At 37.2% G+C, this 15,978-nt stretch overlaps 1 protein-coding gene across 1 annotated transcript; it reads left to right on the top strand.

Annotated features, from left to right (window-relative positions):
* Positions 1 to 3,040: 3,040 nt before the first annotated feature.
* Positions 3,041 to 15,972, top strand: tbc1d20 (TBC1 domain family, member 20). Its single transcript, XM_051693136.1, has 8 exons — positions 3,041 to 3,444; positions 4,115 to 4,300; positions 5,683 to 5,763; positions 5,862 to 6,048; positions 6,263 to 6,364; positions 6,521 to 6,662; positions 9,570 to 9,754; positions 14,361 to 15,972. The coding sequence occupies exons 1-8, from the start codon at positions 3,381 to 3,383 to the stop codon at positions 14,635 to 14,637; spliced, it is 1,224 nt and encodes a 407-aa protein (XP_051549096.1). The 5' UTR covers positions 3,041 to 3,380; the 3' UTR covers positions 14,638 to 15,972.
* The last annotated feature ends 6 nt before the right edge of the window (positions 15,973 to 15,978 follow it).

Raw genomic sequence — 15,978 nt, forward strand, 5'->3', positions numbered from 1 at the left:
GGAGACCGAGCAGGGACAAATATGTGATAGCGTTTCAAAATATATATTTCAAAATAAAAGTCTCTTGGCTTTGAATTAAATGAAAATGAACAGGAAATCAAAGGGGCCTTACCACATAACTGAGCTTACAACAAACATTGAAGGCCCTTAAACAAGTGGTAAACCATCTTAGGGGCCATTCACCCCAAATGTGTCCTTGCACTTGCAAAGCTAGATGCAGCGCCACGAATAGAGCACAACGCAGGTGTCCCTAGACGCAATTTTAAAAGTTATTTTTAACCTAACACACCGTCTTAAAATGTGACACTCCTGTGCAAGACGCTGACAAAAACTGAGATGCTGTGCAGTGTTTAAAGATGTCGGTCTAGCTTTTATCTATGTCTGTCATGTTAACACAGAAAAATAATTGAAAAACAGCTCAGACGGTCACAAAACCCCTTAAGATGACAACATTCTTAAGATATTGTGAAATTAGGTCTAATACTTTAGGGGAAAAAATTATCTTTTGTTTTGAATAATGTGATGCTTTTGTTTAAAAAAACGTATTCATAAAGCAGATTTTTAATTCATGTTTTTAAAGTGGAGATTTCCCAGTTTCCTGATGCCTTCAAAATGAAGCCCTCAAGCCATTAACTTGTATTATCTGTTATACTAAGAAGATTTTGAATAATATAACCTATATAACCTTTTAATTTTATTTATTTATTGTGTTTTTATGATTTAAAGCTGAAGTATGTCATTTCTAGTATGTAACTTGCACCATCGAATGGAATTGCAAATATGAACAACGCTTTCAAAACAGCTTTCTGAATACGCCCCTCATCTACTGTTGGTCAAACAAACAGATAGACCCGCCCCAAACTCACACTATTGGTTGAGTAACGTTGTTTGGGTGGGACTAAACGAGTCTCTCAAAGAGACACAGTGTTTACAGTTTTGAAAAAATGTACCTATGAGTGGCTTACTTTTAGTTATCTCTGCATAATAAGATGGGATAGAAGAAAATATTTTAACAATGCAAAAATGTCATATGCTATAGATTTAATGTTTACATTGTTTGCATGTTTTTACAATTTGATTACATTAGAGATTAGTTGTAACACCAGTTTTTTGGGGGGTTTTTTATCCCCTTTTCTCCCAATTTGGAATGCCCAATTCACACTACTTAGTAGGTCCTCGCGGTGGCGCGGTTACTCACCTCAATCTGAGTTGCCTCCACTTCTGAGACCGTCAATCCGCGCATCTTATCACGTGACTCGTTGTGCATGACACCGCAGAGACTCACAGCATGTGGAGGCTCATGCTACACTCCGTGATCCACGCACAACTTACCACACGCCCCATTGAGAGCGAGAACCCCTAATCACGACCACGAGGAGGTTACCCCATGTGACTCTACCCTCCCTAGCAACCAGGCCAATTTGGTTGCTTAGGAGACCTGGCTGGAGTCACTCAGCACACCCTGGATTCAAACTCATGGCTCCAGGTGTGGTAGTCAGCGTCAATACTCGCTGAGCTTCACAGGCCCCTAGCTGTAACGCCATTAAGATTTTCAGGTTGTAGTACAAAAGCCTGGAAGACAATTATCATTTTGAGCCTCGGGTTACCTCTGTAATTTCCAGTTTAGATTTATAAATAAAATATGGCTTGTGGTTAAAATTACTTAAAGAGACTTTCACGTTTTGTTCTAGAATATAAATTACACAGTCATACCTCAAACGTTCATTTTGAAACTATTGCATTTTCAAAAACACATGTTGCTATCACAATGCTAATTAAGGACTACAACTGCCCTGAGCATGTGAGCTACGTGCTTTATTTAGCAACGGGCTAACAACATGCATTTTAATAGATGCAACGATTTCAGAATCCAATATTGAAGTGTGACTGTGTGTAATTTAACCCTTGTGCGACCTTCGGGACATTTTTGTCTTTTTCCTTTTTGTTTTTTTGATCATTTTGACTGTGTTAATGCCAACGGCATAAATTTGGCCAATTTTGGGGGGAATTTTGATATTTCAACCTCAGTTCCTATAAAACATCTATAACACACTGTGTTCACAAAATAGTTACACTCAGGACCTTCAGGACCCATTAAAACTGCAATATTTGATCCCAGTGTTATTAAAGCATAAAATCATGAATTCTAGGATATTATGCTTTCATTCTGGAGCTCTGGCTTCAAAATTTAAATTTGTAATATTTTCCACCAGATGATGCCATTTTTCTCATGTTTAGCCTATGGAGCAAATACAAGCTTTTCCCCTATTTTCTGTTTGCTGTATTATAGAGCACTGCAGGACAATTGAATAAATGATGTAGCTAAAATTGTGTGGGTATGTTGGTATGGATGTCAGAGTGTGTTTTGTATCTGTGTATTGAGAAATTTGTGTGTGTGTGCGTATATGTGTGTGTGTGTGTGTGTAAAAAACAACAGTGGCATTATATAAACAAACTGGCATTTAAAGGGTTAAAATCCTGAAAATGAATGAATATTTGATAGTTATAAAAGTCAGTGAAAGTGGAAAATAATACTAATATATAACATTAGTATGGCAGTTTTCTGACGTGGACATTTTTTGTCCTCTAAGGACCTCTGAGTAACCTTTTTAAATTGACGCACAAGGGTTAAATTCTATAGCAAAACTTGAAAGTCTCTTCAAGTAATTTTCACCGCAGATCTTATTTTATTCGAAAATCCCTATTCGTAAAAACCACAGGATTTTTAGCCTTCCATGTTTGCATGCAAATTGCCGTAATGGCTGAAGAGCTCTAAACATGATCTTTCTCACACAAAAATGTGAATTCTTCCAAATATTTTATTTTAGTTTCAAATACCAAAAATAAACATTTTAGCGTCATATGGTAATCTTTAGTTATATATTTCAAAACGCCATGTTGAAAAGACTTTTATTTTGAATTCGAGTTTTCGAGACAGCGCCGTTTCCTTGATCTAATAAAACTACAACTCCCAGAATCCTCCTCTCACCCATAAAACCAAGCCAGCTGATGCTGCACTACAACTCCCAGAATCCTCCACTCACACATAAACACCAAGCCAGATGATGCTACAGCTGCAGCTTCGGAGGCGAAACTGATTAAATGACACAGAAAAGAGTCCGTTATTTTGGTTCGGTTCAGGAGAACACACTCATTTAAAGCTTTTGACATGAGTATATTAGACCGGACAGGCAGATTATTTTCATTAGGAATGAGTTTATACAGCTAACCTGGGCCTTAATGTGATGATGTGGCCTTTGGAGTTAGCTGTCATGCTAAAGGAAAATCCACCAGCTGTTTATATTTATATGTAAATCAAATTATGTAGCTGGATTAAAACGAATAAATCCCCCGGGAAAGGGACTGAAATTTGCGACAGGATGAATCTGAAAAAGTCACAGAGTGTCGGAGCGTCTTCTCCATTGAATGGACTCGGAAAACAAGGTGTCTTAACCTTTATTACAGTCTGTATGTGTATGAAATAGTGTGTAATGTTTATGTGTTAGATTTTTTTGTTGTTGTTGTTGTTGTTGATATATTGAAGCTCATTTGAGTATTACAGTTGTTCTGAAACATATGTAAGGTGTTGATATGTCAGAAAGTAAAAAAAAAAAAAAATGTTCTGTTAGATATGCATGGTTGTATGGATGCTGGAAATCTCTGTTTTTCCAAAAACAAACTGCCTCAAATGTTTGGGATGTGAGTATAAACATTAATCTTAATGTAGACTTAATGTCTCCATTGCCCAGTCTAAGGGGGGCCTGGGGGGGCATTGCCTCCTAGATTTTTATTGTGCCCCCCAGAAACATGTGACCCCCCCCCCCCCCACCCCACCCCACCCCACCCCCTTCCGGTCCAATGAAGAGACAACCACACTTGCCCACCCTAAAGATCAATATGACCCCCCCAAAAAAGATTGCATCTTTGTACCCGCCCTGAATGTCCCTCTGGGAACCGTTGTTGCAATTGAAGTGAAAGATCTTGGTCAACTTTTGTCTTTCCAACCAAGTTTTCTGATGAAACACTCTTAAACTCTGGCTGACAGTACTGTTGGTTTATAGAGTAATATTCTGGTGCTTTGGTTCAGTGCTGATTCTTGCGATCATGTCAACAGCTTCTGAGTCCAGACGGAAGCGGAAGACGGCGGAGATTGCACATGCTTTAAATATGACACCCGTGGATGTGGCCACCCTGAGGCGTATGGCCATCAGCGAAGGAGGACTGTTTACCGATGAGATCCGTCGTCAGGTGTGGCCCAGATTGCTCAACGTGTCTGTAGACAGCATACCTGAACAACTAGGTAAGACCAAGATACATTAAATGCCACACTAGCCACAGTTTTCCTGACCAACCACTGGGCGGCGCCATGATGATTCAGATTGCTGCTGGACTGTTTTCTGGTTCTGATCTCTATAAGAATCAATGTTAAACTACTGAAACAAGTCATCCAGATCAGGACAACAACCATTTTAAGTGTTAGTTGGAGTAAAAATGAGTTCAGGCACAACTTATGTAGTTTTTACCATTTGACGCTTTTGCCGCTTGTAGTTTTTATCGCTTGCCGCTTTTACCGCTTGATGCTTTTATCACTTGCCGTTCTTAACGTTTAAAGCTTTTATCGCTTGCTGCTATATTCGCTTGCTATTTTTATTGCTTGCCGTTTTTACCGCTTGCCATTTTTACCGCTTGCTGCTTTTATCGCTTGACACTTTTAACATTTGACGCTTTTATTGCTTGCTGCTTTCACACTTGTCGCTTTTATCGCTTGTCACTTTTATCGCTTGTCGTTTTAAATTGCTTACCGTTTTTATCGCTTGATGCTTTTAACGCTTGACACTTTTAACGTTTGACGCTTTTATCGCTTGCTGCTTTCATGCTTGGTGATTTAATGCTTCACGCTTTTACCGAATCACGCTTGATGCTTTTAATGCTTGCTACTTATAATGTTAGATGCTTTTAACCCTTGTTGCTTTTATTGGATGTCGCTTTTAGTCCTGTCACTTTTATCGCTTGTCATTGTTATCGTTTTTAGTGTTTAATGCTTGATGCTTTTAATGTTTGATGCTTTTAATGCTTGACGCTTTTAACGTTTGACGCCTTTATCGCTTGCCGTTTTTATCGTTTAAAGCTTTTATCGCTTGCTGCTATTTTCGCTTGCTGCTATTTTCGCTTGCCACTTTTAACGTTTGATGCTTTTATCGCTTGCTGCTTTCACGCTTGTTGCTTTAACACTTGTCGTTTTTATCGCTTGTCATTTTAAATTGCTTAACATTTTTATCGTTTGATGCTTTTAATATTTGATGCTTTTATCGCTTTTGATGTTTTTATCACTTGCCATTTTCATTGCTTTTCGCTTTTAACGTTTGATGCTTTTATCGCTTGCTGCTTTTAATGTTAGATGCTTTTAACACTTGTTGCTTTTATCGGATGTCGCTTTTAGTCCTGTCACTTTTATCGCTTGTCACTGTTATCGTTTCTAGCTATCAGTGCTTGTCGCTTCTAATGCTTGCTGATTTTATCGCTTTTCGCTTTTAGTCCTGTCACTTTTATCACTTCACACTGTAATTGTTTTTCGCTTTAAATGCTTGACGCTTTTAGCTAAAACTTGAACAATATGTTTTTGCTATTCCTGAAAACTGAAAATTTGGTAACATATTTGTTTATATTTTTTTTGTTCATCAGAGAAGGTAGATCGCGAGAACAACAAGGATTTTAATCAGGTGCTTCTAGATGTTCAGAGGTCCTTGAGACGCTTCCCTCCAGGTAAGCAGAACAGACCTCCACACTTTTTTTAAGTTTCAGCTGATCTTGATCCATGCCTAAGATGATTTTTGTTGCTTTGCCATGTGTAATGGATGCAGGAATGCCAGATGAGCAACGTGAAGGCCTTCAGGAGGAGCTGATCGATATTATTCTACGGGTGCTTGTGAAAAACCCTCAACTGCACTATTATCAGGGTTACCATGACATTGTGGTGACCTTCCTACTGGTGCTGGGAGAACGACTTGCAACTGCCCTGGTGGAGAAACTCTCCACTCACCATCTCAGGTGGGCCATTAACAAGACATTTTGCTGAAACGCAATGTTGCAACATGTTATAAATAAAAACCAAGCAAACGTCGAAATGTCTTAATGCACGTGGACTTTGGAATTGGAGACACATGGGGTCGCCAAATGAAATTTGTTCTGATTGACTGCGATTTTGGCATTTTTCGTTTTCATTTCACGCACATTGTTAAAAAATAACTGTCCTACTTTACAGGGACTTTATGGACCCCACAATGGACAACACCAAACACATCCTGAACTACCTGATGCCCATTATAGAGAGAGTCAACCCAGAGGTCTTCGACTTTATGCAACAGTGAGGATATGCTCTTATTGTTTTGTTATGACTTTATATTTTGCAATGTTTAAATCACAATGTGGTTGGGATTGATATTTTTAAACATGATCTAGAATGTCTATCCCGCACAGCCTTATAGATTGAGATAAATATATGTCTGTATTTTGTGTGCAGAGCCGAGGTTGGCACCATCTTTGCCCTCAGTTGGCTCATCACCTGGTTCGGACACGTTTTGTCAGATTTCCGCCACGTTGTCCGGTTGTACGATTTCTTCCTGGCCTGCCATCCTCTCATGCCCATATACTTTGCTGCCGTGGTAAGATGTTTCCCTTTTTTGGAAGTTTGTCTCCATCTAAACCATCTTCTGAAAGCTTTGAGTCTCTTCTTTTTGATATTCAGCAGAAATGGGTCAGCAGTTTCACTACCGCTGCAGTAGCAGCTATATTTAGGCCTGAATCGTGCTGTGTTGTTTATTCTGAATAAGTAATTGAGATATTCTCTTGTGTCAGGAATATTTTGATTGTTGAACAGTAAAGCACCATGATTCACCACAATTGGAGCTTTGTTTGACAGGACTACTATTAATACCTGTATGTGGGTGAATCTCTGAAAACTGAAATATCCAGTTTATATTTTAAATTGAAATCAAAAGAGAGAAAATAAGAAATTATATATTTAACAAAGAAAATGCAGCCTAATTGTAGGACTATTAGGAATAATGTTCATTACAGTTAAACACATTTTCCTTCCAGACTTTCTTTACTGTAATGGAATAAAAACTAATTCTCATTACTGTAATGTGAAGGACATTTTTCTAAAGCAAAACATTTTTATTTTAATTTATTATAATATTTATTTATTATAATTGGGGTTGTCAGTCAATTCAAATTTTTAATCAAATTAAATACATGATGTGCCGATTAATGAATCGAATTAATCGCAATTAATCACATATCAATATTTACTGAGAAAGGACCCCAAATAAAAATAATTTAGTATAGAATAATTTAAGTAACTATAAATATAACATGTAATAAATATTATAATTCAGATAATTTGGTAAAACTTTACAATAAGTTTCCATTTGTTAACATTAGTTAACTGTATTAGTTAACATTAACTAACAATGAACAATACTTTTACAGCATCTTTTATTTATTTGTGTAGGGACAATACAAAAACATGATTTCAGCTAGAGAAAAAAATAAAAAGATGCATTGTATATAAAGATTATAGCACATGCTAATTTGCATCCAAGGCTTTTTTTTTTTTTTTTAAGAAAAAAAAAGAATAAATATAATTATAAACTAAACTTAATTAGAAATTAAAAATAAATAATAGTAGTAATAAAAAATGCAAAGTTATTGTGGTTGCCCCCAACCCTGGTAACATATAATGAAATGAATTATGCAGAGAATTTATTAAACACCGTTATTGTAAAGAGTTTTATATCTTGTATTGATTTTATTTAAATTAATCTTAGTTCATTTTAATTTCAACATGTACTAATAAATGTTTAAAATAAAAATTATTTTTGGAACATTAGTTAATGCACTATAAACTAACATGGACTAACAAAGAACAATGGTAATTTTATAAACTAACATTAACCAAGTTCATGATACCTAATACATTAACTAACGTTAACAAATGGAACCTTATTGTAAAGTGTTACCGATAATTCAAATACATTACATCATGCACATATATTGTGGCGGAAGACAAGTAAAACATTTAGACAATACGAAAAGTGGCTTAAAAGTCAAAATATAGTTTGTTTTATTTCCATTAGAGGTCGACCAATAGTGGATTTCACCGATACCAATAACTAAGGGTGGTGGGAAAAGTCGATAAATGATTAATCAGCTGTAGTTTTTAAAATCAGTTTATATAATTTATAGAAATTCTTATTCTTTCCTTACTATGATGGGCACAGACACAGAGGCTGCAAGAGTCCAAAATGAATAAAATCCCAGATGCAGTTTATTGTTCAACTAAAATTCCAATAATTACCAGAAAAAAATTAAGATTTGGTGCATAACACATAATTTTTAACTATAAACTTATTTTTTACGTATTTTAAAGTGACGGAGACTTGTCTCTGTTACAATGCTCTATAGTTAAGTAGGCAATTTACCGAATTAAGCTTTCTGTAGCCTATATGTTCACAAGATTAAGAGTTTTGCATATATATATATATATATATATATATATTTCACCAGATAAGGTTTAATGAGTAATAAGGTTTATTATTAAAAAACAAGATCCTCCAGCGTTCCACAGAGGAAACATGGTGGAATAAAAAAAAAAATATTTGCAACTATCGATATAAATTTTGGCCGATAACCGATACTTCCAAAAACTATCGGCACCGATTAATCGGTAAAACCGGATTTTGCCGATAGTTTTATAAAATCGATTTATAGAAAGTCAAAAAAAAAATCTTATTCTTTCTTTACGACTGTGGGCAAAGACAAAAGTCTGAAATGAATAAAATCCCAGATGCAGTTTTTGGTGCATAACGTGGGACTTCTAAGTATAAACAAGCCCAAAACACACCGGGGACACTTACTTTTAAATGATGATCTGCAACTATAGATATAGATTTTTGCAGATAACCGATAGTTCCTAAAAGCAACTACTGGCACCGATTAATCGGTAAAACCGATATATCGGTCTACCTCTAGTGCTCGGTCCAGCTGTAATTGAGCACAAAAGCGTGTTTGTGGAAGGCTGTGCTGCGTGCTCTCATTGGTTTGAGAAAGCATGTTGCCTGTACAGCTGTGCTGAGTTGCGCTGACTGCCCCCTCCTGCATCATATTCATTAAAACATCAAGGTCGTACGTGAAGCTTGAATTGGTCCAATGTACTGGAGCATTCCTTATTTTGGAACTTGCGTATGGATCGGGCATGATTAAGTGCGTACATTTTTTACGCATAATTTTTACATAATTAATTGCACTAAATTATTGTTAAATCGTCAGCCCTAATTATGATCTTAAAAAAATAAATTAGAACATGTATAAAATGGCTTATGAGATTTCAAACTAGCCAGGGCCTATCAGCAGAAATCCCAAAATAAAGTCCAGCTATGTGACTTATTTTCAAACCATCCATCTAGAGAGACAATCCTGTCTATCACAGTAGTAGGAGAACTCAAAAGCCACTGTTTGCTGTTTTCTTCTCTTTAGCAATAGCGTTAAATACCATCTCCTCTTTGCAGATCGTATTGTATCGAGAGGAGGAGGTGTTGGACTGTGAGTGTGATATGGCCATGATGCATCATCTGCTGTCTCGTATCCCAGAAGACCTGCCATACGAGACTCTGATCAGTCGGGCAGGAGATCTGTTTGTTCAGTTTCCTCCGTCTGAGCTGGCTAGAGAAGCTGTCCAGCAGCGCAGTCAACAGTGAGTGTCTACGTTCTTTCTGGCTTGTTGGAAGCGTTTTTCTGCATTGTGCAACATCTCACCCTGTCCAGAAGTATTTTACATAATTGTTTCTACGTATTTTAAGCAACAATTTGTTTTAAAGAAAATCAAGACTAAACCTCAGAATAATTCCACATTCTTTACATATTAAACGGGCCATATTCTTCACATTTGTAGCATTTTAATATTTTTTCGTAGTCCACAGATGGGGTGACTCTCAAGAGAATGTCATTTTTGAAATGATAAGAAATTATATTTTGCTTAAAGAAACTGAAGTTTATTTTTTGGACAATTAAGATTTTCATGACAATGAAAACTTTGAGGGAAAATGTGCTTTATTGTGAAATTAAGATGCCACAGAGCAAAAAAACTTTATGGTCCAGAAATAGGCTTCATTTTCTTTATAGATTGAATCCTATTGTGTGAAAAATAATGTTAGTTTAGGTTTCTTGCACCAAAGACGTAATTTAGTTTCATATGATCATTTCCACCCTCTCTCTGACCCTTAAAATTAAACTGAAATGAAAGTCTGTTTGCTACTGTACCTTTTAGCAGCTAGTCAGACTGATTCCGTTCTTGCGCATAAAAAAAGAAGCAGCTAGAAACAGTGCAAAAAATATTACAGAACCCCTAAGAGGACAGGGAGGGAATTTTTTTCTGAAACAGTAATAGTTTTGAGTTATAAATTATACATTTACCATGGTTTTACTAAAATAACCATATTTTAACCTTGATATTCACGGTAAAACCATAGTACTAATACAGGAAAATAAAAACTATGGTAATAAAAATCATAATTTTGTGGTTATTTTGATGATATTTGTAGTAAAACTATAGTAACCACAAGATTAACCATGGTTAATCTAGAGTAAAACCATGGTTATTATATGGATACAGTATACTGTTATTAAACCATGGTTTCCACCAAAAACATGGTTACTTAACTTTTCGTTTACTATAGTAAAACCATGGTTTCCATCAAGAAATAAAATAAATAAAAATAAAATAATTTAAAAAAAGGTTAACCTAAAACAATCATGGTTACTACAATATTACTATGGAAAAAACATATTTTCCACCAATAAACTTTGGTTACAATACAAGTCTACAATATTGGTAGCACTTTATTATAAGGCTACATTTGTTAGTAAATGCATTAGGTATCATTAATAATGAACAATATATTTTTTACAGTATTTATCTTTGTTAATGTAAGTTAATTAAAATATAATTTTTCATTGTTAATGTTAGTTCATAGTGCATTAACTAATGTGAACATATACAGCTTTTAAAAATCATGTTGAAATTAGAAATTAAAAGATTAATATGCTGTAAAATTATTATTCATTGTTAGTTCATGTTAACTAATGTTGTTTACTAATGTTAACAAAAGTAACCTTGTTTTAAAGTGTAACCACAATATTACTATAGTAAAACCATAGTGAAACAATGGTATTTGAATAGTAAAATTATGATATCCACAAAATTATGATTTTTATTACCATAAGTTTTGTTTTCCTGTATTATCACTGTGGCTTCACTACAAATATCAAGGTTAAAATATGGTTACTGTAGTAAAACCATGGTAAACTTATTGTGAGGGAACGCAAAACATATTGTGAGGGTACGTACAAGTTATTGCGAGGGAACGCAAAACTTATTGGGAGGGAACGCGCAAGTTATTGGGAGGGAACGCGCAAGTTATTGGGAGGGAACGCGCAAGTTATTGGGAGGGAACGCGCAAGTTATTGCGAGGGAACGCAAAACACATTGCGAGGGAACGCATGACTTATTGCGAGGGAACGCATGACTTATTGCGAGGGAACGCAAAACATATTGGGAGGGAACGCTCAAGTTATTGCGAGGGAACGCAAAACATATTGCGAGGGAACGCAAAACATATTGCGAGGGAACGCATAAGTTATTGCGAGGGAACGCATAAGTTATTGCTAGGGAACGCAAAACATATTGGGAGGGAACACACAAGTTATTGGGAGGGGACGCAAAACACATATTGCGAGGGGACGCAAAACACATATTGCGAGGGAACGCAAAACATATTGGGAAGGAACGCATAAGTTATTGCGAGGGAACGCAAAACACATATTGCGAGGGAACGCAAAACACATATTGCGAGGGAACGCAAAACACATATTGCGAGGGAACGCAAAACATATTGCGAGGGAACGCAAAACTTATTGCGAGGGAACGCAAAACATATTGGGAAGGAACGCATAAGTTATTGCGAGGGAACGCAAAACATATTGGGAAGGAACGCATAAGTTATTGCGAGGGAACGCAAAACATATTGCGAGGGAACGCACAACTTATTGCGAGGGAACGCAAAACATATTGCGAGGGAACGCAAAACGCATATTGCGAGGGAACACACAAGTTATTGGGAGGGAACGCAAAACATATTGGGAGGGAACGCAAAACAATTTGCGGGGGAAACGCACAACTTATGTAGAGGGAACGCACAAGTTATTGCGAGGGAACGCAAAACATATTGCGAGGGAACGCATTACTTATTGCGAGGGAACGCAAAACACATTGCGAGGGAACACACAAGTTATTGGGAGGGAACGCAAAACATATTGGCAGGGAACGCAAAACAATTTGCGAGGGAACGCACAACTTATGTAGAGGGAACGCACAAGTTATTGCGAGGGAACGCATTACTTATTGCGAGGGAACGCATTACTTATTGCGAGGGAACGCAAAACACATATTGCGAGGGAACACACAAGTTATTGGGAGGGAACGCAAAACATATTGGGAGGGAACGCAAAACAATTTGCGGGGGAAACGCACAACTTATGTAGAGGGAACGCACAAGTTATTGCGAGGGAACGCAAAACATATTGCGAGGGAACGCATTACTTATTGCGAGGGAACGCACAACACATATTGCGAGGGAACACAAGTTATTGGGAGGGAACGCAAAACATATTGGCAGGGAACGCAAAACAATTTGCGAGGGAACGCACAACTTATGTACGAGGGAACGCACAAGTTATTGCGAGGGAACGCATTACTTATTGCGAGGGAACGCATTACTTATTGCGAGGGAACGCAAAACACATATTGCGAGGGAACACACAAGTTATTGGGAGGGAACGCAAAACATATTGGCAGGGAACGCAAAACAATTTGCGAGGGAACGCACAACTTATGTAGAGGGAACGCACAACTTATGTAGAGGGAACGCATTACTTATTGCGAGGGAACGCAAAACACATATTGCGAGGGAACACACAAGTTATTGGGAGGGAACGCAAAACATATTGGGAGGGAACGCAAAACAATTTGCGGGGGAAACGCACAACTTATGTAGAGGGAACGCACAAGTTATTGCGAGGGAACGCAAAACATATTGCGAGGGAACGCATTACTTATTGCGAGGGAACGCAAAACACATATTGCGAGGGAACACACAAGTTATTGGGAGGGAACGCAAAACATATTGGCAGGGAACGCAAAACAATTTGCGAGGGAACGCACAACTTATGTAGAGGGAACGCACAACTTATGTAGAGGGAACGCACAACTTATGTAGAGGGAACGCATTACTTATTGCGAGGGAACGCATTACTTATTGCGAGGGAACGCAAAACACATATTGCGAGGGAACACACAAGTTATTGGGAGGGAACGCAAAACATATTGGGAGGGAACGCAAAACAATTTGCGGGGGAAACGCACAACTTATGTAGAGGGAACGCACAAGTTATTGCGAGGGAACGCAAAACATATTGCGAGGGAACGCATTACTTATTGCGAGGGAACGCAAAACACATTGCGAGGGAACACACAAGTTATTGGGAGGGAACGCAAAACATATTGGCAGGGAACGCAAAACAATTTGCGAGGGAACGCACAACTTATGTAGAGGGAACGCACAAGTTATTGCGAGGGAACGCATTACTTATTGCGAGGGAACGCAAAACACATATTGCGAGGGAACACACAAGTTATTGGGAGGGAACGCAAAACATATTGGGAGGGAACGCAAAACAATTATGCAGAGGGAACGCACAACTTATGTAGAGGGAACGCAAAACATATTGCGAGGGAACGCAAAACATATTGCAAGGGCACGCAAAACATATTGCGAGGGCACGCAAAACTATTTCAGAAAAAAAAATCCCACCCTGTCCTCTAAGGGGCTCCATAAAATATAACTGAATTGCATTTTGTGAAGTGCATTTTTAAAAGTTGAAGTTATTTTTAACTTGACACGACATCTAAAAAATGCTGAAGTCCTGCCTGAGACGTTGCAAAAACAGCTGAAATGCAGCACAACAGTCAAAGGCGTCCATCCAGCAAATGTCTACACAGAGAATCAGATTGAAAACAGGGCAGAGGGACGCAAAAACTTGTTTTATATGTAAATGTCCTATGATGTGATTGTCTAATCCCAAATAACCTTTTGTGTTCTTTCTTTGCTATTATGGGTTTTATTTCTTCTTCTGGTGTTTACATAGTAACTTAGGAACATCTAACAATGTTAACCAAACTCTCCTAACATAGCTGTTTGATCCTCACCCAACCCCTAAACGACACAAAACATTCTTTTGTCTAGAACCGCCGCCTCCACCTTCAAAGACTTTGAGCTGGCGTCGACACAGCAGCATCCAGACATTGTTCTTCGGAAAAGAAGGAAAGAGCAACAGCAGATGCAACAACAACAGCGCCACCTGGAGGCCCAGCGAGGCACTGTAGCTGTGGTCCGGCCCACCGCGCGACGTATTGTGAAACTGGCGGTTATGGGTTTGACTGTGGCATTGGGGGCCGCAGCTTTGGCTGTGGTGAACTCTGCACTGGAATGGGCCCCGAAACTAGACTTACTCTTTCCTTGAAGGAGCCAATTAACAGAACAGAACAACAGCATCTCATTTTGAAGAGTTTATTTGAGAGGACTTGTGAATATTTCACCTTTTTTTTCCTTTCCTTTTTACTTGTGAAGTCGGATTAATGAATATTAAGTTGTGCTTATAGAGGTTATAATTAAAAAGGCTGTTTGTCATAATGGTTGAGGCGTAGAATCAGAAATATTCCTAAAAGAGGACGATGCACACCATTTGTAAAACCATTGTTACGTAAATTTGTAAATACCTCACATTTTATTCAATGCAACAACATATTTAACAATGTGCCTCATTCATGAAACCCAGGTAAAACACATTTCTGTGGAAATTGTTCAAAAACCATTGGATCTCACTTATGAAACGTAAGTTAAACGAATTTCTGTGTATAAGTCGTTAAGAAAAAAATATTGGATCTCATTCATGAAAAGCAAGCAGAACAAATGTTTCTGTTCATAAAATCTTTTTTTGCGACAATTTACGTAACAATGTATTTATGAACGATATACATAATAATGGTTAAGGGGAAAACGTTGTTTTGAAATTCATGTACAAAACACGTTCCAACAAAAACATTGTGTACATCGTTTGTTAATCCATTTTTATGTTAATTGTAACATTAAATGCAACCCAAAAATTCGTTCTGCTTGCACTTCGTGATCGAGGCCCTGTGTGTTTTATTACACTACTACCGAATAGCTCTAGAATATTAAGACCAAAATACTTTTGGAGACCTATTTATAGAGTTTCATTTCAGTTGTGACTCGATTGTAAAACAACACTGAACGAACACAATCTTTTTACTAAGCTTATAATCTGTACGTTATGTTTTTGAAATGATTTTTTACACTACATTTTCTTTCTCCAGATCAATTTAATGGCAGTATTTTATTTAACAATAAGTGCTGATCTCAGTTTTTTTGAAAAACCAATAAGTTCTCTTGAATTACCAAGCTGGAACTGAAGCCACTTCTAAGTAACTTAAACTGACGTCCAGACATACGTATTTATTCTGGATAATGTTTAAAGTAGTTTCTAAGGTAGTCATTATCTTCTGTTGTTTAAATGCTGTCTAGAAGTGATCGTTTCCACTAATCAACATCTTCTGAGCTTAGAGTAACATCCAAGTGGTCAATGATTCTACTGTATATGAATACATAATTACTGATGCTTTTATTTTGCATTTATTTTGCACTAAAGAAGACGCTTCTTGATTATTTCTTTGCACTTTGAGAATTTGTTTCGGATTCGCTCATGTTAGTGTGTCACAATGACCATGTTGCTAATTATGTTTAAATAAAAAATAAAATTATCCATGTAAAAGACATTAGTTAT

The sequence above is a fragment of the Myxocyprinus asiaticus genome, chromosome 49 (genome assembly GCF_019703515.2).
Source record: "Myxocyprinus asiaticus isolate MX2 ecotype Aquarium Trade chromosome 49, UBuf_Myxa_2, whole genome shotgun sequence".
Classification (NCBI taxonomy): Eukaryota; Metazoa; Chordata; class Actinopteri; order Cypriniformes; family Catostomidae; genus Myxocyprinus; species Myxocyprinus asiaticus.

Excerpts from the sequence above, each read along its gene's own strand:
- tbc1d20 (XM_051693136.1), top strand. The coding sequence starts at position 3,381 with ATGAATCTGAAAAAGTCACAGAGTGTCGGAGCGTCTTCTCCATTGAAT. Across the intron at positions 4,301-5,682 it reads CAGCATACCTGAACAACTAG|AGAAGGTAGATCGCGAGAAC; the intron begins GTAAGACCAAGA and ends TTTGTTCATCAG. Across the intron at positions 6,663-9,569 it reads CCATATACTTTGCTGCCGTG|ATCGTATTGTATCGAGAGGA; the intron begins GTAAGATGTTTC and ends TCCTCTTTGCAG.